Genomic DNA, 24,025 nt, shown 5'->3' with positions numbered 1-24,025 from the left:
GCTGCGGGCTAAGAAAATTAGTGGTCTCTGTCTACAGCAGCTGAAGGTGATTCCCCAGTGGGGTGGCCTGGGTTTCTATGTCACACCTACACTAAAGTCATACACTTGCTCAAAACATAGCTTGACTTTATAATTTATATTATTTGCAACTTCCAACATACTTGCCTGGGTGTCAAAAGGATTTAGTAAGAGCAATATTCTGTATCTGTAGTTCTCAGAAATTAGCATCATATTTTGTTATGATTACTCAAAGTAGTATTTCAATGTCTGAGAACCTTTAAAAACATTGATTTTTTTTGTGAAGACGTTCCAGATTCTCCTGGTTCTCTTTTCACATTCAGCTGAAAAGAAAGATACAAATGAAAGCTCTTTGCTTAGGTGCCTTAGCATCTTGTTACCTATGTTTTTCAAATAGCCCATGTATTGCTTTCTCTATAGAGGAAGAGTTACTGTTCTCTTGGGAAGTAAGTCATTCTTTTATCTTTTTAATCTAGAACTGTAGAATTTTGCAGGAACCTTTTGGTAGACTTTTACTATTTTTACATTTTTTCATAGTATCTTATAGATGCTTTTTTCTCCTTCTTGTTATGGAAGAAGCCTGGGGTGGGGGTGGGGGTAAGAAAATAAACGTATATGGTAGAAATTCCATTATTTCTCTTTAGCACTTTCCTTTGGATGAGACCATCTATAGTGAATAAAACACTTTCACTGGGTGTTTCTGCAGAAATGATCAGCACTGAAATACTGTATTGTACTTTGTTTTAGAGATAAGTCTCCATAGAGACGTGGGAAGTAGTGCACTATTACTAAGAACTTTTAGTCTGTCTTTTTTGAGAATAATAAATAAGACCTTGTGTTTATGTAAGATTTCATGTATTTGGATGATTGAGTTGTTGATGCATTGAACTGTTTCTTCACAGCCAGAAATATCACAGGGATTGCTAGTCTATTTGATTCAGCTCTTATTTCTCCTCCTTACTAGAATTTAAAATTATATTTTAAGTCGTAGTAACCTTAGTAATTTCATTATGTATAGTGAATAAGTTCCATAATTCTGGAGTGCGACAGGACATATCCTGTTGCTTACAGGTGAGAGGAACCATCAGGTCTATAGTGACGCTTTTCAATGGAGTACAAATCGTTGTTTGGAGAGGTGCTTTGCTTCCATGGCTGTCATTTACCAGTGGAGCCTCCAGATGCCATAAGCTCATTTCCCTAAAGATGTCTCTGAAGCATTTATACTTCAAGACTAGATAAGAACAAGATAAGGAGAAAAATATTGCAGATATTTTTGTAAGAATGAATGAAACACAACATCTGGGAAGATGAAGAAGAGGACCAGTTTATTAGAGTGCTGCAGTTATTGGTGCAGAAGGCTAAGAACAGTGAATATTATATAATATTGTGTGTTCACCTCAAAGATTCAGGTGAAGCTGGAGATTTGAACAATTTTAGATTATCTAAAAAATTTAGTTATAATCTCCAGTTCTCCTATGTAAGTGGAAGGGCTCTTTGCATCTTGCAGTAACAAGCAATATGCAAGAAGGTTTCAGACTAGATATGATAAACAGTTAATCATAAGGTAATAATAGTATCGGTGAGGTTACTATTCAGTAAGTGAGGTGTTCTATTCTTTTCTAAGGTCCTGCTCTTCTTAAAAAAATTCTTGGTACTGCAGCTGTCTGACACTGACTCGGGTATGAAATGCCAGCAAGGAAGCTGGGTATTTGAGGGAAGAGCTGTGACTGCTGTCTACCTCAGTTTTGACACCATCTCACATAACATCCTTGTAGGCAACCTTAGGAAGCGTGGGTTTGTTGAGTGGAGAGTGAGGTGGGTTAAGAACTGGATGAATGACAGAGCACAGAGGGTTGTCACCAGCAGTGCAGGGTCTGATCAGAGGTCTGTGTTTAGTGGTGTTCCCCAGGGGTCAGTACTGGATCCAGTCTTGTTCAGTATCTTCGTCAACATCTTCTTCAATGACCTGGATGAAGAAACAGAGTGTACTGTCAGCAGGTTTGCTAATGATACAAAACTGGGAGTAGTGGCTGACACACCTTCATGCTGTGCTGACATCTAAAAAAGACAGACATGTGCCTATGCTGACATGAGCAGAGGCAAACTTCATGAACTTCAACAAAGACAACTGCAGAGTTCTGTGCCTAGGGACAAATAACCCTGTGCATCAGTACAAGTTAGGGATTGGCCTGCTGGAAAGCATCTCTGCAAAGGACCTGGACAAGTTCACCACGAGCCAGCAATGTACCTTCATGGCCAAGGACACAAATGTTATTCAGGGGTACATTACAAAGAACATGGCCATCAGGTCAAGGGAGGTTCTCTTTGTGCTCTACTCTGCCCTGGTGTGGCCACACCTTCAACACTGGTCTAATTCTGGGCTCCCCAGTTCAAGAGAGACAGGAAACTACTGGAGAGAGTCCAACAGAGAGCCACAAAGATGATTAGGCAACTGGAACATCTCTCTTTTGAGGAGAGACTGAGACCTGGGTCTCTTTAGCCTGGAAAAGTGAAGATTGAAAGGGAGTCATATAAGTGCTTATAAATATCTAAAGGGTTCTTTGCTGGGTTCTTTGTAGTGGTGATCAGTGATAGGACAAGGGGCAGCAGGTACAATCTGAAACACAAGAGGCTTAAGTTGCACTTAAGGAAAAACTTCTGTACTTTGAGAGTGATGGAGCACTGAAACAGGATGCCCAGAGAGACTGTGGAGCCTCCTTCTCTGGAGACTTTCAAAACCTGCCTGGACACATTCATGTGCAGCTTGATCTAGGTGAACCTACATTAGAAGGGTGTTCCAACCCCTACCATTCCATGATTATTCTGTGATCCTGTGAAGTGTGTTAATTTCAGCCAATGGCTTTTTGCAGACTCTTCTTTCTTTGTCACTGTTTTACACCATCTTGATTCTAAGTGATTAGTGGGAAAGCAAACTTAACTGTGATCATCTACATCTCTATTTCTTCTCCTATGAAGAACAAGAGAGCTTTCTGTCTCTCTTCTTTGACACGTGCTGGTTATGCAAAGCAGAAAAGACGCTAAGAGGTGCTCAGTCTAGAAGAACCATTTCCTCATCAAGACACTGCTGTGAAATGAGGAAAGGCCAATTTTAGATCTATGATCAGGTCTCAAGAAAGGCAATACATCCAGTAAACAAGACACAGGATCATCTTTGTTTACTGGAGAATCTCTTTGTCTCTCCTTTTGGCTTTGGACAGAGCCTTCCTAGGCATGATAAACTTATTGCCATACAAATGTTTTTTGAAATGGATCCATTTAAAAAGCAAGTTATTTTTGATGAATTGGCATTTTTCATTAATTAATACAAAAAAATACTGGCAAGCCATAATTATATATTCTCACCACCAGAATTTCCAGGATCAGCAACTATATCGTGCCAGTGTTTCTGTCTTGCTTCTGCTGGTGCTGCTAGTAGCATAGCTGTTGGCACAACACCAAGCAGATGTAACAATTACAGTGCTAATAAAACTTTTCTCCTTCTTCTTTTCATTACAACTATTTAAACAATAAAGTTACATCATTTAAACCTAATTATGCCTTTTTCTATATTCCTTTTCTAAATTACTACTTCAAATTCCTTCTTGTAATAACTGAATTCCCTATGAGAAAGATGCTAACAAAAAAGCATGGCCATTTAACTAAAAGCATCATAGCACATGCCAATGTTAGCATTGTGCATGTTTCTGTTTTGCAGGACTAGTGGAGTGATGTGAAGCCCATACTATAGGAGACCACTGCTTCTGATAGGTAAACCCAACACAAATTTAATTCACATTGAAATAGGTGACTGACACTTGTCACCCTGTGTTCAGAGCCAAGTTCTAAGGTAGCTGCAGTGTGTATTCAGTGCCTAGGAACAGATGTCCCCATCACAGAATCAGAAAGTCATAGATTCATAAAGGTTGGAAAAGACCTTTAAGATCATTGAGTCCGACCATAACCCAGCTATGTCCTAAAGCACCCCATCTGTGCACTTTTTGAACACCTCCAAGGATGGCAACTGCACCACCTCCCTGGACAGACTGTTTCAATGCCTCACCAGTCTTTCAGTAAAGAAATTTTTCCTAATATCCAATCTGAACCTCCACTGACACAACTTAAGCCCATTTCCTCTTGTCGTTTCACTGGTTACTTGGGAGAATAGACCAACACCAGCCTCACTACAGCCTCCTTTCAGGTAGTTGTAGAGAGCAGTAAGATCTCTATGCTGTAACTGAATGGGTAGATGCAACGAGACCAGTGGATGTAGACCTTAGTAAGGCTTTTGATGCTGTGTCTCGTAACATCCTTTTGAGTAAGCTCAGAAAGTGTGGGATAGAAGAACAGACAGTGATATGGGTTAGGAACTGGTTGCACAATAGAATGCGAAGAGTGGTGGTCAATGGTGCCAAGTCCAGCTGGAGAGCTGTAACTAGTGGAGACCCCCAGGAATCAGTGCTGGGTCCAGTCCTGTTCAACATCTTCATCAATGACATTGATGAGGGAACAGAGTGCCTGCTCAGCAAGATCATCTACTCCTACCCTCCTGCCATGGATGCCACTCAACTAGACTTAGTTGCTCAAGGCCTCATCTGGTCTGGCCTGAAACACCTCCAGGAAGGGGGCATACACAACCACTCTGGACAGCCTATTCCAGATTCTCACCACCATTGTACTGAGGAACTTGGTACTAATATCTAAGGTCTAAACCTACTCTCCCTCAGCTTAAAACTATTCCTCCTGGTCCTGTTTCTGTTTCTAGATACCCTTATGAAAAGTCCATCTCCAGCTTTCCTGCAGGTTCCCTTCAGGTGTTGGAAGATAGCTATAAGGTCCCCCTTGTGTCTTCTCCTCCAGGCTGAACAACCCCAATTCCTTCAGCCGCTCCTGTACTACATGGCCTCCAAATCCGTCACCAGCCTCGCTGCTCTTCTCTGGGTATCCCTCAGGACCTCCATGTCTTTCATATATTGTGGTGCTCAGAGCTGAATACAGTACTCAAACTGTGGGCTTACCAGAGCCAAGTAAGGGTGCACAATCACTTTTGTGCTGCTGTTTCAGATACAGGTCCTTGAGCTGCACAAACTGCTGCTTCTGCCCAGAACCAAACAGAAGGTGTGACCGAGCAGGGACAGAGACAAGCTGAACTCCCTCCCTTGGCTCCAGGCACTTCTTTTAATGTCTATTCTTTTTTACTGTCACCAGCAAATTGAAAAAAGGAAAATAGAATCCCATGCATTCAAAAGATAAGGAAAATTGTACAAGATGACTGGATAGGTATTAAATTTTGCTTTGAAACTGGCAACTTTAAGGAGACTATTACAGCACATCTGATATTTTAAATAAGCTGTCCTCTCTAAAGTATTCTCATTAAAAAATAAAGTCATCCTGCCTTAGACTCAAGACAGTTCCACCTATAGTAGCATGGAGAAGTGATGCTTTTCATGCCTTAGGGCTTTGATTGTTGTTCCATTAAAACAGAGTTCTGTCATTGCCTCTGTGAAGAGAGGAACTGAGCCTGGATTTCATACTCCTTCCCTTCCTTCCCCATGAAAAGGAAATTTGTGCAAGATAAAAGAAGAGACTAAGAAAACAAATCCTATTCAGAAAATTCCCTATAAATTAATTAATTTCTCAATTACACTGATTGAAAAGAACAATAATAAGAGATTGTGTATTTTGTGGCATTTGAAAGGAAATGTTTAATTACTGCATGTAAGCAAAATAACAGCTTAAAGTATTCTTGCAAGCAACAGTACTCTTTGAGGGGTAATTAGTGAAAAATAGATAGTAAACAAATTATAGCTTTTAGGCTAAATAATTCACTTCCATTCTATCTCATGATAAAGAACTATTAAAGTCAACCTATTATACCATTCATCTGGAAATGGACTTATTATTTTGATCTATGATTGATTATTAACTGTTTCAGGGTTTTTTTCTTTCTGTGGAAATATCTACATGCAAAGTAGAGTAGCAGTGAAGAAAGGAGGTTGTAGAAATATCCCTGGATCCATAGGTTAATTCAGCCATTTAGTGACCATGAAATGGACAGGTGAGCGTATTACTTTGCCACTACCTAAAGAAAACCAAATTATTGCTAGCTTGGTTCACTGTTTGATGTCTTTTGTGAGCACAGCTATATTTCTGGTCATTTGAGAACCATCTATTCTTACTATTTATTTGTAATATACATGATTATCATGGTTACTTGTCCTATGAGTAAATATTGAGCTTAATACTGATTTCAGGTTTGACAAGATATTCAGTTAGAGATTGTCCTTTGGTGCCTTGGCAGTCAGGACAAAAGTTAAGCTGCCTCATGAAATGACCTACCATTGTAGTCAACAGGATTATGCATAAATAAGAGGGGTTTGTGAAAAGGAAACTTTTCCTTTTTCCAGAGTGGTCAGGGAAACACATACAAGAAATGGGCAGGAATTTGGGGTTTGTCTCTATTTGAAATGTGGAGATACATGCAACCCTTTTCTTTCTTTTCCTAAAAATCCTGGTCAAAGATGAGATTAAAAGGGTTTTTAAAAGGTAAACTGCAAACACCAAATGTAATAACCCTTGCAAGAGGTACAGCAGTGTTTCTTGATTCCTGGTTAATTTCTAGTGGAGGATGACAGTCCCTTTTGGCCAAGCATATGGAAACCTAGTGCAGCTCTCTAGTGAGTATGAAGCAGGAGCCTGAAGAGACTATTTCAATATTAAGGTAGAATCAATAAGTCCTTTCCTATCGAGATGGAAAAAATGTTATCACATGGAAGAGAATGAGCATTGCAAATGCATAGTAGCAGCTACTGAAGATAAAGCTTTTAAATGTTGGATGAGACTACAAAGAAGTCAAACACTCCGGAAGAAGTGTGCTTTATAGCCTGGGAAGGTGTTTTTGACCTTTGTCTCTTTTCTGTCCTTCAGTAATCTGAAAATGATTCAGGTCCTCAATGTAGCTCAGTAGGTAAAAGCTTAGACCTGTGCTGTGTTCACATAATGTGAGTGCCTTACAGAAATGAGAAACACTCATTAGTGAAGAGGAGAGCTGGTCAATGGTCATGTTCTTTAGTCTGTTCTACCTGCCAGTACCTGAAAGTCCAGGCTAGAGGCATCATCACAACTAATACAGAGATGCCGACTCAGTACGTTATTGTAAGTGTGAATCAAGGCACACACATGGTTGGTGAATGGATTGTGTAACTGACAATGACTGCAGAGAAGAAAGAGTAACTTTGGGGACCTTTTATAACCCAGCCACCAGGTTCTTTGAATAGCACCGTTTGCAGTCCGAGACAGAAAAGATGCATATAACAATATCCTGAAGTATCTACATGCCCTGCCCAGGCTCCCACGGTCAAACAATGGCTGGGATGAAAATAGAGATTCCCCATCTTTTGTGAGCAGGATTGCTGCTTTAACCTAACTTACACCACTTGTGTCAGGAGTAGTGCTTGCAGCTGGTGACACACTGAGAAGCTGAAGAAGAGAAAAAGACCATCTTCTTGGAAAAATATGGCAAAATAAAACTATTTAAAAATCTATTAAATGTACAATTTAAGATATAAAATTTCTCTCATTCCTTTCCCCTTTCAATTGTAACTTAATGTCTTTTACTATTATTTGAACATAGAACCCACTTAAGAAGTTAGACTGAAAGTTGTTGCAAAAGGGAAAAAAAAAAAGTAGCCTGCTGTCTGTGTCTCAGATTACTCAAATTTGTCCCATGAGAATCAAGACTCAAGGATTTTTTCAGACATTATTTTTATGTATAGAGATTAGATTATTCATTCAGCAAATGCATGCAACTGCACAACTCAGCTACTGAGTTGGACCTATTAAGTGCTAGGTTAAGAGATCATTTTTAAATGCTTCTCTATAATCTATTAGCTAATTTCTTAAATGTTGAGTGAAAAAAGGCAAATTAATTTATTATTTCCTATGAGAAGGAGATAAATATTATAAAAAGGGGCAAATACAGCATATACTTTCTTGTAATTACAGCATGTAATTTGTATGTACCATTTTAATAGGATTGCATAATAAGTGTATGGAATTTGATTGAAACAGCTTAAAAAGTGTTTTGGCAAAGTGGCTGCTTTAAAACACATAAAGTTTTCATTCAAATTAGTATCTTTAAATGGAAGTCATGTCTTTCTATTATGTGGCCTTTGCACAAAATTTTGGAAATCTTATTCTTTTAATCTTAAAAAATATATTTTGATGAAAGATTGTGTTTAAAAATTTATTCCTTTTTCATAAGGAGAACTATTACCCTTTATATTCTTTAATTCTCATCGACTGTACTTGCAGTTATCCTTCTACAGCAGAAGGAAATCTCAACAAATTAAATATAGATACATCTCTTGAAAATTAATTGCCTGTGAATTTTTTTGTTAGATGAAATTTCAGTTTGCATTTTTAAAATTCCTTCATCAGTGTAACCCAAATGACAAGTCAACATTCAGTGTGGTAGACATTACAAGTGTTTTTGTGAATTGCATGCCATAATGCTAGGTTTAATTTTCAACTAGGAACTGAAGTTTGCTGTGTATTTAATAGTTTGTGTAATTCTGTCATTATTTGCTTTCTGTGTCATTTATGTATTTCAATCATTTCGAGAAGGAGGCAATAAGACCTCTCCTATGCTTAATAGGGCAAAGCCTGCCTCCAGCTGCCATTCTTTGCAAATGTGTGATCATTGTTCAGTTCTGTCCATGTCCATGCAGCTCTCTTTATCTCCAGAACTATATATTAGTGCTGTTTGAGGAGAAAACAGATATTTTTAGTACCAAACACACTTTCCACGAAGCAAAATTTTCCACCAAAATCTTTAAACTTTCAATACTCCAAGGGAAGGGGAAAAAAAATTTTTAAAGGCATAATACTGTTTTAGCTTAAAATATTTTATAATTAATTTTTGATAGTTCCAATGGTAAATAGTATTTGCTTGAAGAACAGTTGCGTCTTGGGATCCCAACTGAACCTCCTCTGTTTTCCTGAAAGGTTGACTTTCTGGTATCTCCTGCAGATGAGTAAGGAGCCTAAGGCTCCATAAATAAGCAAATGAATATCAAACTGAAATAGCACCAAGCATTTAGATGTTTTGAAATAATTCCTTGTTTAAAGAGAAGGACAAGAGAAGTGGTAAAGATTCTTGGTTCTTTCATCTCATTTCAAGGCTTTACAGCACAATATCACAGGGAAAAAGAGATTTTGACATCAATGATGCCTGCTCATGTTTTGTGGAAAGGGCAGGAATCACATTTTATCTCCTGAGGTGTAAATCCAGTGATCTTCCACAGGGATTAAAAAAATATGCAACATTGTAACCTGTGTGTTTCTAAAAACACTGTACCAAGAAAAACCTACTTGAAGAATATGAAAATATTTGGACTGGGCATTTTTATTCTACACTTAACTTGAAAACCTATTAAGATGAGTTAGGTTTTGAAATGCTATATGCTCTGACAGGCAAGACAACTGAAAGTCACCGGAAATATGGATCTAGTCACTACTGAAAATTTAAGGGAGAAATTTAATAATGATATGTCTTTATTAGAATTATATCCCTTATACATCAAACAGTTCTGCAGTTCTGTGCATTTTGTCCTTCGTTATTCAGTGATGTGCTGGCAAACTACCTGCCTTTTCTTAACTTTGACTCACCCATCTGCTTTTTTCAATAAGGAACCTGAAACACAAATATAAAATCCTCACCTGGCATTGGATAACTAAAGATTAATCAGTGCTTCCCTGTAGCATTCATTTTCTTCAAGTCTTAAAATTTTCGAAGCACAGTTGTAGCAGACTAGTTTGGGTTGGATGGAACCTTTGAAGTTCTAACAGACACATAGGCAACTGGAGCAGGTTTCTCAAAGCCCCAGACAAGCTAACCCGGTTTCAGTGATGGAGCATCTGCCACCACTCTGCCAGTCTGGATCAGTATCTCACCACCCTCAGTGTAAAAAAAAAATTCTCTCTAGTCTAAATCTCCCTCTTTTAGTTTAAAACCATTACCCCTTATCCTGTCTTTCAATATTTTCCTATTAGATCAGATCATATATATAGATATAGATATAGATGTAGATATCTCTCTATATATGCCTTGTATTTTGGAGCCTTTAGATTAATTATTATTTTAAAATACGTTGTTACTTTTTATGTTTAGCTAATTGGTAGATGCTGTTTTTTTAGCCCTCCCCAAGTATCAATGGAGAGAGAGAGAGAGAGATAACAAAGCAGATTTATTCCATCTATGCAAGAATTGAATTTTAGAATGAGATTAATTGCTCCTTATTATCTCTCTCTTCTTGTGAGAGTCAGGATAACTTTTAAATTAGACACTTGACTTTTAGAAAGCTGAACTAAGGTATTGCACGAATAGCTTCCCCATCTTTGTTGTCAGTTCACTTTTTTTTAAGACTATTTAGCACAGAAATAGAGAAGTCTTTATAATTCTACGAAGATGTAAATCATTTAAGTGTTAGGACGTGGAATAAAGTTCTGGGATCTCTCCTATGTGACATCTTCTGTGTAGAGACTATAATGGATCATCTACACAAAACTGATTTGCTTTAGACCTCATCCTGTTCTCTCAAGCAGAGTTGGTGCAAGACAGTAATTTTCTTTACTTTTATATGCTCTACTACCAGTCCCTTCTCCAGTTTAGTATGGGCCCATTGCAAGTTTTCAGATGCCAAAATGGAGCAAGCCTAGCAGATAAATACGAGAAGGCAGGATGCTGTCACTAGGCTTGCATAATACCTTCAGGAGTGTGCCAATGAGTTCAGTGATGGTATGAAGCTTAGGACGGTGTTAAGCTTTAGGTGCTAATATTACGGAAAAAACAAAATGTTTTTTAGAAAGAATAAATTGAGAGAAGTGAAGTAATAGGAATGGGATGAAATTCAGAAATTCAAAATCCAAGGACTCAGGTACTAGTACAAGATGCTGCTATAATCTGCAAGATGAAGAACAGAGCAATTTCAAGTGTCAAGAAGAAAATGAGGAATTTGACTGATGAAGCTGCTCAAATAGTGACTGCAACAGCCATTTCAGTGTATCTTATTTTTCCACTATACGGGAAAGAAATAGGACTATGAGCTACAGATCAATGAGACTCCTTTGAAATACTATGTACAGTTCTAGTGATTGCAGTTGGAGAACGATGAAATCAAACTAGAGTGGATGAAAAAGAGCACCAGTATGCTGTCTTCTGAACAGACTAGACTACTACAGACCAGCAGAATAGACTACTTGGATGACACTGGCAAGAGACATGATTCCCATCTATAAACTCTCTATAGAGAAATACCAAGGGACTGGAGCTTTTGGAGCTGCTAGGTTTCTTTTTTTTTTAAATTGAGCATTAGCTGATTTAAAATACATCTGTGTACATTTCAACTGGAATTTAGAATAGGGATCAGAACTATATAAGACCACCAAGCTTCTTGAATCAATATACTTAAAAGACTCATGGAGAGAGGAGGTCTAAATATTTTTGAGATGCATTGATTTTTTTTTTTTATAAGGACTTACATGATGTGGGGTTTTTCAATAGCAGGGGAATAAATTCAGTAATGAGAGGAACCTGTTTTTTATTAATGTATTTTAGAAACCATGCTGAATTCTGATGGTTCTTTGTTTGATGTTCATTACTTAGAAAGGCTTCATCTTCATCAAATTGTCTTCTCTCACCTTTATACTCTTTTTCAGTGAGTTAGTTCTCCTGCATATTAAAATGCTGCTTAGATTCCTTTTTTATACGTGGGAGGCAAGCAATTTCAAACCATGCTAAGGAGACTGATGAATTTATTGTGTCTAAATCGTGGGACAGAACTTGCTTAATTCAGCAGAAGGCTTTTACAAATGGTCTTCGCTTTCTCTTTTTCATTGGGTGAAATACATAGCAGTTATTCTCTTTTTATGCATCACATTGAAAAATTTGTATTCTTAAAACTGTGGCTTTCACTGGACTCTAATATGTAAATATTTTCTCTTTTTTCCAAACCTATCTTTATGGGATTAATTTTATATAAACATCTTACACAGTACATTGAAAATACAGTTAAAATATTTTATTAATGTATTTCAAGCATCAGGAACATAAACATTTTTATAGATGCTTATAGTTTATTTTGAGGACCTTTCCTAGACAAAATTATTGTATGAAGTGCAAAAGACATTCAGGATTTTCAAATGAAGATAGCTAGGGCCTAGGGCCTTTGAAAAGCTAGTCAGTTATTAATGAGTGCTGACATTTTGGAACAATCTAACATTGGCACTTATTCTTGGAAAGCATTCAGGTAGTTTTCAGGTGACCATGTCCAGGTACAGGAAAGTAATTATTTTCATGCTTTTTAACTGATTCTGTTTGTGTGTTTCATACGTTTGTATGGTTTATTGTATCAAGGACTGAATGTTGAGCAGCAAAACTCATTAGGACTCTGGTACTAAAATATCTTGTGAGTGATCAACATTTAGTTTCCTATTTTGCTGGTTTTATAGGTGTATTGTCTGTATGGAGTTAGTGTCTTAATTTTAAAATTTTCCCTGCCTGAGTTGCAAATGGTTATGAAAAAGACCTCAGTCCTCTCCTTTGCCTTTTTCTATGCCTATCTTTTTTAAAGGTAATAGTAACTTCCTAGTCAGATCTGATAAAGGTCTCAAATTATTGGTTACATATTTCACACTTTTTGCTGATGAAACACAGCAGAATTTTGCTAACATACAGGCAGACCGTGAGTAAGATTATGGCTGAAACAAAAACAGTTATTACTGAGCAGTGCTTCACATTGAAAATCAGTGAAATACAACTTTGAAATCCACTTAGTTCTTGCCTGTTTCATGAATTTTATTTATTTGTGTAGTATTTATGTATATTCATGTCAATGATGAATATAAAACGTGGGGATAAAAACTACTGAAATTGTGGCAGCGCAATATATAAATCACATTAAAATACATACTCATCTTGGGTCAAACAATTCAATATTAATCTTTAGAAGTATATATTTATGAAGTTAAGGTTTTTAGAGCAGGTTCAAAGCATTTGATTACAAGAAAACATATTGAGATTGACTGGATTGTGTTTAGAGTTGTACAGAAATACATCCATAACATTAGGCAAAAAGTTCTACAGAAATACATCCATAACATTAGGCAAAAAGTTCTAAGGAAACACATCCATAACATTAGGCAAAAAGTGTTCTCATTTTATGAAATTTATTTTAGCTTTCCTTTGTCTTGCCATATCTTCATCCAGCATAAGCTAGAAAGACTGGATGGCTCTTCTTTCTCTTCTCAGAACTCTGGAATCAGAGTTAGTTTGCTGTTGTGTTTAGAGGCCTCTGACATCCCTCCATTTGCACACGTATCAAGTCCCTTATTAATTAGTCCTCCTTGGAAAATCAAGTGCTCCTTGACGCCGGAAAGAATGAAAAGGCAATTTGAAATTAAGAAGGAGGGTTTTAATACAGTCATATATATTTTGAATGTAGTCTGGCGTTTCATGTGTGGCATAATGAAAGCTTAAAAAAAAAAAAAAAAGAATAAGTTATTTCATGCGTATCTGAGGAAAAAAGAAGCAACAGAAGTACTTTTGTGAATGTGGAATTTAAAACTTCTTTTCTGAAGAAACCAAGACAGCCAAGGGAAAAAAAAACCAAAATATAACAAGAAAACCTGAAAATAAACTCTAGAAAACAAAACAGCAAAACAACCCAAAATTTTCAGTCTAGAAGGGAAGACATAACAGTCTTCTGGGAAGAGTCCTTACAGACAAGTTACTCCACTCATATGAAGATGCATGTTCAAGTATCAGGTCTGATGAATGATTCAGGATCATCAGTTACAGCTCTTATAAATATGACTAAAATACAAAATTTTGAGAAAATTTTAACTTCATTGATATTATTATGAACTTTATATGTAAAATCACATGTAGGAAAAAAAGGAAGAAGCTACTGAATTTTCGTACTTATTCAAAGGATTAAAATTGTTAATGAGGATTTTTAAGCCTTTCTGACATGTAATTTTTCCTCATAAAATAATTAAATTATCCTTAAGTTATTTGCCTTTTTTAATAAGTAAAAAAAAAAAGAACAAAAAAAGAAATCAGTGTAATTACTTAAAAGTGAAAAAATTCTGAATTTATAACCATTATCAATATCTATTTTTTTATGCAAAATGAACTAGAGCATATCTGTTTTGCTCTCTTTGTGTCTTCATTTTAGCATACATTTTTGCAGCTGGCACGTGACACACCACAGTGGCAGCTAATCTGGGAAACCCTGAATATTGCCAATAAAATACAGCAGCCTGAAAAAATGAACTTGCTTTTCTCAGAAATAAAAAAATTAGTCATTACTTGGACTGAGTCAGTGAGGGACAGCAGTTGCTGAAGAGAAGAGTTTTTGAGGCAGCACATCACCTGAATGCTAGGGCAGGACATTAAGAAGAGTGTAGTTGTAGCATGAATGATACAGAATATGAGTGAAAATCACATCTAGAAAGATCAGGGAAAAAAACTGTTACAGGCTGATAGTGATAGCATGCTGTACACTGAAAGGGTCAGATGTTTTGATTATGAAGGAGACGTTGATGGCATTTTACATGGTTAAATGTTCTACCTTGTTGTAGACTTTCAAAATAAAATGTTCTTAATATGCAGCTGTCCCTATTATTTTGTGTGCTATTAATTTTGAAACATTTTGAAACACGCCAGTGATAAGCATTACAATTCTACTAGCATTTTTTTCTGTTTGCCTAAAATTCTCCTGTGTAAGCATAATCCCTCATAGAGAAAAGAACTCGCCTCTGTGGGAGAAAGCACCTGTTCAAATAACAGCGCTAATGAAAGGGAGCGGTGTAAATTGCTGGCAAAGCAAATTGCATTTAGCATCGATGTTCTCTTCTTCAAGGTCATTCTGCTATAAAAGTCCTTTGCAGCTCTCTGCCATTATACATCACAATTAATGTAATTTTTGGTTTGGTTTGGTTTGGGTTTTTTTTAGCAAGGATCATTCTTTATTAGCATTGCTCAAGCACATTTGTATGCAAATAAGATTGGGTAAGCGGTGCAGCACCCTGTACTAAGGAGCATAGTAAAGTCCTTTCCCCATCCATGTGTGCTATGATACATGGCACAAGTAATATACCCTGGCATGAGGATATCTGGGCACAAACATGAAGGGGACGTTGCACAGTGCAGCATCTTCTCCTTGGGCTTTGCTGCAGAAAAGCTGGAGCACTAAACAGCAGCTGGAACTGTGGCCATCTTGGTGAGATGTCACGTCCTTTCTCTCTAAGTAAATCTGTGCCTAGGTTCACTGTAATTGATTAGTAGGGTAATTTTAGAAGCAATACCTGCCTTATGCTAAGGCATGTCTGTCTTCTCATGACCCAGAACAATGTATGGATAAATTTCTCCATATCAGAACAGAAAACTAATGATGAGCATGAAACTGTAAATCTCACTTCTAAAGGATGGGGGTGGAGATTTTGTGCTTCAGAGGTGCAAAATAGCTTTACAGAGGTTAAATCAGAGTTACATATTCATCATACATTTTTAAATAGTCACATGGAATATTACTTTCCTGTCGGTTGTGGAATTTGTTGTACATGTGGCCTCATCTAATCTTTTGCCACTTTGCAAAGCAAAAACTAATTGCAGTCCCTTAGTACGGGGAAGCCCAGTTAAAGGATGTGTGCTGCAGTTCACAGAGTGCACGCATATTGTAAATTCATTTAATTACTCTGCAGAGATTATGATCCTTGTTAAGACTTCATTGACTTTTTCATGCAAAATAGTTAGCCTAATTAAGCATGAAAAATAAGGAATAAAAAATTAAATTAAGACTTTACAGAAGTAAACCTTGTTTCTGCCAAGTTTTAACTTACCTGTGAGCCTAGAGGAGTTTTAGCCTTATGTGTCTCCATACCTTATCCTCTTCAACTGAGAAGAAGTTTGAGCTACAAAAGTCTTAAGAGGTCCGGAAGTACTTGTCCATTTGCATTTTAAGCTGCTTCCCCATTCTGTGATTCTCAAGTGTATCATGCAGTTAGTACAGTACAAATCTGAGTATGCTAGTTCAGGACTTTCTTGTCTGAAAATTAAACTATCCAAAAAGACTTCTGAAGAAAGGAAGCAAACAAAGTAGAAGACACGCCATGGATCTAGTAGAAACAATGAAACCGAATGGTCAAGGTAAATAAAGTGAGGCCATCCTAGTCTCCTGGGTTCTGGCATCTCTCTGTTCCCCTACTTTCTATTTCCTGATGCCATGCCTATTTTTCCAGTTTACTTTTCATTCCGTGTAAGAAATGCTTCCTACTTCATTTTGTCCACAGGTGCTAGCTTTGTTTTCAGTCGTTTTATTAGCATATACATTCATATGTTGTGTATTAATACAGCGTGAAAACTTTCTGAAATTTCACACCTTAAACTCCCTCTGAATGCAGCACTAGAGACGTAGATACACAGCGTGTGCAGTTTCCCTGTTTGCTGCATGGAATTATCTAGAAAATGGTGTTTGCATACTTTCACAATGTATGTGTAGCTGGGAATATATGACAAATGTGAGGGTTTGGCTTCTAAATTGTATATATAAATGTGAATATTGCCACTAAAGTAGTTTCTGTAATTTACATCTGTACTGTCATGTAATACTAAATTAACTATTACTTGAGTAAGGCTTCTCTAAGATATGAATAAAATGTTATCTTTATAAAATAGGTAAAGCTTAAATGGATACACAAATGAATTTTCAGTTTATTGTTGCCTTTAGATTGCAAAATGCATGGGAGAGTTTCTGATTCTTCCTTTTATTGTCCTAACAGTACAAACAAGTGGAACAGTACATGTCGTTCCACAAGCTACCCGCTGAAATGCGCCAGAAGATCCATGATTACTATGAGCACCGCTACCAAGGCAAGATCTTTGATGAAGAAAACATCTTGAATGAGCTCAATGATCCTCTCAGGGAGGTAAGATTCAAGTATTTTAGTATTCAAGTATTTTAGTAGTTCTTCATGTTATGGAAAAATCATGTGTTTTGTCCTTCCTTCCTCCTTCCCATCCCTTCCCATCCCTTCCCATCCCTTGCCTTGCCTTGCCTTGCCTTGCCTTGCCTTGCCTTGCCTTGCCTTGCCTTGCCTTCCCTTCCCTTCCCTTCCCTTCCCTTCCCTTCCCTTCCCTTCCCTTCCCTTCCCTTCCCTTCCCTTCCCTTCCCTTCCCTTCCCTTCCCTTCCCTTCCCTTCCCTTCCCATTTACTAAGCATGCATCTGTGCAGATGAACCTACTGAAAACTACTAGTGAAGGGACACCTGCATTGTTTCATCCTGTGAAGTAGCATCCTTGGTTAAAAATGGTCGTTACCTGAAATAAGGAAGCTGTAATTTTATATAAGCTACTTTTAAAATATCTTTTAAACTTTAAAAATCTCTTTTAAACTTTTAAATCTCCTTTAAACTTTTAAATCTCTTTTAAACTTTAAAAATTTTGCATTCCAGTTTTGTATTTTTTTGTAATGTTATGTTACGTTACTTTACGTGTGGAAGCAATTAGAATTTTCTTTGGCAAGGTGCTTGTGTGGGAGGAAGGCAGCATTCATTGTGCTGTAACAGAGGTAGCTGCTTCATGGGGATATAAATCTGTCTTCTGTTGAGTAATGCTTGTGCCTGACCAGTTGGCTGATATCCTCTACCGAAAAGAAGGGGGGAAAAAACAAATGTGAAGAATGAAGTTGAAAAAAAATCACAGGGAAGAAAGCATAAAAAGGGAAAAGAGAACAGAGACAAGAAAAGGGGAAAGTAAAGTTCTGATACATGATGTAATTTTTGGCAATACCAAGTAATGCCTTTTAGTGTCTTCTCTCATGTGAGGAATGGCTTTGAATATATGCGGGGGTTGTGTATATATTTATCTGTCTATGTATGTATGTATCTATCTAATCTATCTATCTGTCCCAAAAGAGCACAGGATGATGTGTAATTTTAGAAAGATATGTGAATGTTGACTTTTCTTAACAGGTTTTGTGCCGTAAGAAAATCATAGGTCTAGGATTATCTGTAGCATGGATTCCTGCTCTTTGCCATGACAGGAAAATGTCACACATTCCATTGTCAAAATGAACGAAATTCCATATTTTAAGTAGTTATCAGAAACAATGGTTTGTCTGTTCATGGGCTTTGAGGACAGCTGGCATTTTCACCAGGTCTCTTTTATGAAAGTCTGCTGATGTCCTGCTTTCTTGCGAAGTGCCATCTGGGAATGGTGAACACTGCCCAAAACTGCTGGGTCATTGCTAGATGGTTCCAGTAAAAATTGATGGCCAAACCGTGATAGTTCTAACAACTTAACAGAGCAAATGACTGAATTCCAGTGCCTAGGCCTGTTTATTTCCCTAACATGGATGTAGTCTGAATCCTTTATTGTGTTATAAATTTCCAGGTGTTTAGGAAGTCAGGCGGAGGAAGGCTCTGATTCCTGCACAGCCTCTACCAGTTCACCCTATGGCTCCCCTCAGTTGCTTTAGAAATATCAAGAGAATGTACAATAACAATCTATCATGTAGGAGAGGAAAAGTGGGGGAATTACCTCTAGGGTGCAGTGGCAGTCAAACATGAATCTTAGCCAGTACAGACCTTTTGTTTTGTTAACAGAAGCATGTAGAGACATATCACTCACTGACATCAGACAATTAATCTATTTCTGCTTTAAGAAAATATCTATACATAAATGAAGTCTAATACCCTTCCATTGCAAAATCTTTTCCTAACAATGGTTTGCAGTTATGCTACTCTTAATTACCTGCCTTTTCCTCCTTTTCTCCCTCTCTGCCTCCATCTCATAGTCCTGTCTCCTTCCCTTCCTTTTTACTTATTACTTGAGAGCAGCAAGGCAAATTTGGTCAAGCATAAAAAACAAAAAAGCACTTCTGGGGAGAGATCAAGCATGGAAAATTTAAAAAATTAATGAGCCCATAGAAACCTTGAGGAAGAAAATAATTCCACAGAAGTGGCTTCTGGTGTGCTATGATCATGCTGTACTTAGCATGTCTTCTTTGTTCTCTATGTAATATAAGAAAAATATATTTACTGAGCTACAATCAGGTTGCATGCTGCCTTGGTGACAGCAGTTCCAGAAAAAGATCAAAAAATAAAAAGGAAGAACTGGACGGTGGTAATGCCAGAACAGGTTTCCCAATGAATCTGCCCAAATTCTGGTGGCAGCTCATGCACTGTGCCCAGAAAAAATACCACTTGGGTGTTTGATTAAAATTCTATTCTAGCTACCACTTCAATATGTGCCATTTGGAAGTGCAGGTAGTGGCTTTTTGATTTTACAAATAGGTACTACCTTAGAGCTTTTTTAAAGGCAGAACAGAGTTCTGGGGACATACCATCTTACATGCCAATGAGTGCGCAAGGCTATATTGGGCCAACAAGTGCACAAGGCTGATATCATCCAGTTGATAGCACAGATATCCTGGCAGCATCACTCAAAAATAAGTATCTACTTAATTCTTATGTTTTTAATGAATGTAACATTTTATTATACTTGGAGTTTAGCACAGGGTAAGAATTAAATATTCAGTCTCCACAGGGCATACTTAGCTTGATGAAAATAGCTTCTAATGAAGACATTTAACTGAAACCTTTATTTCCTGTGTTACACTAAGCAGAACAAAAGAAACCACACAAACTACTATATAATTATAGCCTGAGCATCATGAAATATTACAAAAGAATGTTGCAGTGTTTTCAGTTCTTGTTCTCAGCCATTTAAGTTTACTGTATAGGCTGAAATTTTCCACAGCTAGGCTCTTTCTGGGAGAAATGACCTTTCTTTGCTATGTGATTTTAATTTTTGGCTCATCTTTCTTACCAGAAAAGTAATTACACATGATATAAATGTGAATATACCTTCAACCATTAAAAATAACTGAGGGACATAGGATTAGCAGGAAAAATCTGGAATAAAATTAATTCTTACATAGTAAATGCTACTAATAAAGCTGTATTACATTATTATAAAGGTAAGCCTTTTTGGTTTTGTTTCTGTTTTCTTTTTGTAAAAAAGGATGGATGTTCATTGTGCTGAGCTTCTGAAAATCATGTGTGGAATATTCCTAGTAGCTTGCATGATTAAAATAACGAAAAGAAAAGGTTTCATACATATGTGTAAGCGACTTTGTTGGATAATAGGAATAGAGTCATGTTTATTGTGAGGAATTAACTAGGGCTTCACAAGCACAAAAAAAAAAAAAGGAAAAAAAGAATCTTGAACCTTTTTGAATTTTGCAAACTCTCTCTATGTGCTTCATAGATGAGTAAAACAACAGGTAACTGACCTGTATCGATCAAGAATAAGCTTGTACAAGTAGAAAATGGAACTTGAAAACTTTCTCTTTGCCCTAGTTTTTAGTTACCCAAATTGGGTGTGTTAGTCCTATAGTCCTGTATTAATGTAGGTAATTGGGTATTTTTTACATACTCAAACTGAATTAATTATATACTTTACATATTCAAACTGAATTAACCATTCATTGCCATGTGTAGTGTGCTACTGCTTGCTCATAAGGAGAGGTGCTCTCTGATGAAAATACAGGATTAAGGGTTTCTTTTCATTAAATTCCAGAATTTTGCTTTTCATGAAAAGAATGTCCACTTTTTCACAGTTCAACTTAGCTGACAATAACTGTCTAGATTTTCTGAGAATAAGATGTCAGGAGATTCCTAGCAGCCACACTTTTGATAGAGATGAAAGATTTTAAATTGCTTCTTCCAGGCCATGCAGGGTTGGATTCATCAAACCTATCTGTATCTCCATACCAGTTCTGTAACAAGCCTGAGATGATCATCAGGCACTCTCTGCACATGTTGTCTCTCCACACATAGACACGCTTACTCTCACTGTAAATAAAACCTAGCTGACTAGCTAAGAAAATAGGCTAAGTCTTCCAACAGTGGATGACATGTGAAATAAATTCTGCCACCTTTAATAGCATTTTCCCTCCCCCATTTCTGGTGATAGTAATTAGCAATGGTAGCATCTACTGCAAAAGGACACACGAATTATGAATGTTTGAATAAATCTGAATAAGCAGTTTCATCTAAGAACAGAGCATAAGAAATGTCAAAGTAGCTGAACTCTAGCATTTCTCTAAGCCATCAGCCTCACCAGCTGTGGCTGTAGGTGGATACCCATACAAGATTGAGGACAGGGCAAGTGTGGTATTTCCCTTAATGAGTCTCCTAGACTCCTGACATTTTCAGTTAAGGGGATTCTCTGAGACTGATGTGATTTGTCTACTGAGTAATCCTTAATACGTATCTTTTCCAATTACTTATTTTCACTCCTCTTGAAGCCACACACTGTCTGTGACCACAGCATCCCTTGGCATGAAACACTGACCTGTACTCTGCTGCCTGAGAAACTACCTCCTTGGTTTGGGATTGAACCCATAGTCTTCTGGATTTTGGTTCTGAGGGCCGTTAAGTCTTGTAGCAAAAGGGATAGTACAGTCAAACCCTACCCACCCTTTGCATCCCAGTTATGATTTTATAGACTTCTGTGATAACACTCTTTAAACTGAGTTTTTGGAGATAATGAGACCTGTCCTACTTCATTGCTTCTTGTGTGTAAGCCAGCCCACTCTCATGATCATCATTCTTGCCAGTCTCACAATATTTTCCTCTTCTATGGCCTTTTAGAAATGAGAGAAACAGATATGCAGTGAGCGTTCTGTTAACAGTATGAATAATTCCCTTCCTAATAATTCCTCATTTTAATCTGTTTTTTAAATCACTGCCCACCAAAAGTAAACTGGGTTTGTTGTTTGTCTGGGGTTGTTTTGTTTTGTTTGGTTTTTTTTTTTTTGTACTTTAACAGCTAACTCCTAAAAGGTAATAGATACATTGTATTTGTCTAGGTGTATCCCTTAACATTGCTCTCCATCAGTAATTTCTAACCAAGCCCTAAGAAACTGCTTCTAGTTTCTTTTTAGCAAGCTTTTTCATCTTTACACACTGCTGCTTCTGAAATTGAGCAGAACTGTGTGAAGTTCTTGGTCTTTATTGTTTCCATAAGAATAGTGAATGTAAGTATATTATGGTACCTATGACAGCCTGATGAATCAGGTGTAAGAGTCTGAAAAAGATACTGCATGATGTTTAGTGCCACATTAAGGGTGGTATTTTGTGGCAGTTCTTGTAAAGAAGGTACTCTCACAGAAAAATAATGGAAAGTTTATAATTAATAGTAATAATTCTGTCTAAGTGAAAACAAGATTTAGACTAGACCAGTTTGGTACATGTAGACAAATTGAGTGTACACAGAAGAAGCATTTGATCTTTCAAAATCATTTTGGAAATACCAGTTTGGTAACTTGGCTGTTTTTTCCCCAGTTGTTACCCTTCTACTTTTTCCCATTAAAACTTATCTCCTTTTGTTATATCTCTCCTTCTATCTAATTAATACTTAATTTTAGAAATCACAAAACATTATGTTCTCATTTAGACTGTATAAGTAATCCTATGCACAAAAAATGAAACATCTCCAAAATCAATAATATGAGTCCAAAATATGATGCAATTAGACCACAGTATGCTTCAATCCTTTTTAATAGTGTAGGCATTATGATTTTTGGTTACAGGCCATCAAACAGTAAAAAAATTGTAGAAAATCAAATGAGATTATTAAAAAATAATAAAATATCAGAGTCAATATACAATTATTTGAGTTTGCAAATATTTTGCCTCTGTAACAGCTTCAGCCCATAAATTTAGCTCATAAAGGACAGAGAGGTGATGCTTTCATTACAATCCACTGTACTTTTAGATTTTTTTATTTTATATACATCAGATATATAGATGTAATCGTTCTAGAAATCGTTTAATGATCTCTTTATGTAACTATATGGAGAGAGTGAACACCTCTTTTTCTAGTAGATTAAAGGCTTTTTCTCATAGATACAGCTAAAACTTAACTGTAGTTCATGCTCTAGAGTACTAAACTCATTAATTATTCAGCATGTCAATCTTGCAGAGTAAGTGCTGATATAGCACAGCGATATTTATTTGACAAATGCAGGGGGAAAAAATATTAAGAGTATTTTTCAAAGATCTGCATAAGGTATGCCTAAATGATATATCTTAGTATACAGGGCTTAAGCAAAGTCCTGGAAATCTCTTAGGAAGGACTATAATTAAGTTTGTAAAATTAAAAATAGAAACTAATGAGCCATTTTAATGTTGGAAGTGAGTAAGCAATCACCAGGTGATTGGATTACTGTGTTTTAAGACACTTTGCCCCAGCAGATGTGACATGGTAACAAACTATGTTTGTACTCAGGGATCTAAGACAATGTAGTTTGAATTTCTCAGCTCTGGGGAGTGTGTATGTCAATGTATGCATGTGCACAAGTCTACATGCTGCAGCTGGGACAAAGCATTCGAATTGTCACCGCTTCCATTGCCGTTGCACATATTCAAGAAACCTCTGTGTTTGATATGCTTTGTTAGCAAATCCGTCCTGAGATGAGGCACATACTTTGGCAAGTCCAGTATTTAGCTGCTTCCAATAATACAGACAGTAATAAAAGTTCTTTCTTGAGCTTTTCAAATATACTAATCCAAATCAAATCCCCAAATCTTAGTGTAGGGGTTGTCTTTCATAGAAAGGTAAGTTGTTTGGGAGAAGTATCAGACTATTTAGATGCAAACTGCTGTGAGAGATGTAAATAACCATTACAAAAGAGTAAATCCAATCTGTGTCTTTTCCTGGGCACCAGGTCCAGTGCATGGAGAGAATAGCAGCTAAAGCAGCAGGGGTGTTGTCCCACAGTGGGGAGTTTTGCACCATTGCCTTATTCAATAGGAGTTTATGCTTCCAAGTGTTTGCCATCTCTCCATTTTAAATGGACTGAAGAGTTGTTCAGCTGACTAATACCCAGGTAGTGCTAGGGGCAGTGGGTGGAAAGGGTCAGGCGCTTTTGGTTTTTCA

At 37.0% G+C, this 24,025-nt stretch overlaps 1 protein-coding gene across 1 annotated transcript in view; it reads left to right on the top strand.

Annotated features, from left to right (window-relative positions):
* HCN1 (hyperpolarization activated cyclic nucleotide gated potassium channel 1) overlaps nucleotides 1–24,025 on the top strand; it is a 216,927-nt gene that overhangs the window by 142,872 nt on the left and 50,030 nt on the right. The window contains exon 5 of the mRNA XM_054397901.1: nucleotides 16,858–17,004. Coding sequence (XP_054253876.1) covers nucleotides 16,858–17,004 — 147 coding nt within the window. The remainder of the gene's footprint in view (nucleotides 1–16,857; nucleotides 17,005–24,025) is intronic.

The sequence above is a fragment of the Indicator indicator genome, chromosome Z, assembly GCF_027791375.1.
Source record: "Indicator indicator isolate 239-I01 chromosome Z, UM_Iind_1.1, whole genome shotgun sequence".
NCBI lineage: Eukaryota > Metazoa > Chordata > Aves > Piciformes > Indicatoridae > Indicator > Indicator indicator.
The sequence above is the reverse complement of the archived record's forward strand: the minus strand, read 5'-3'. Positions and strand labels throughout refer to the sequence as shown.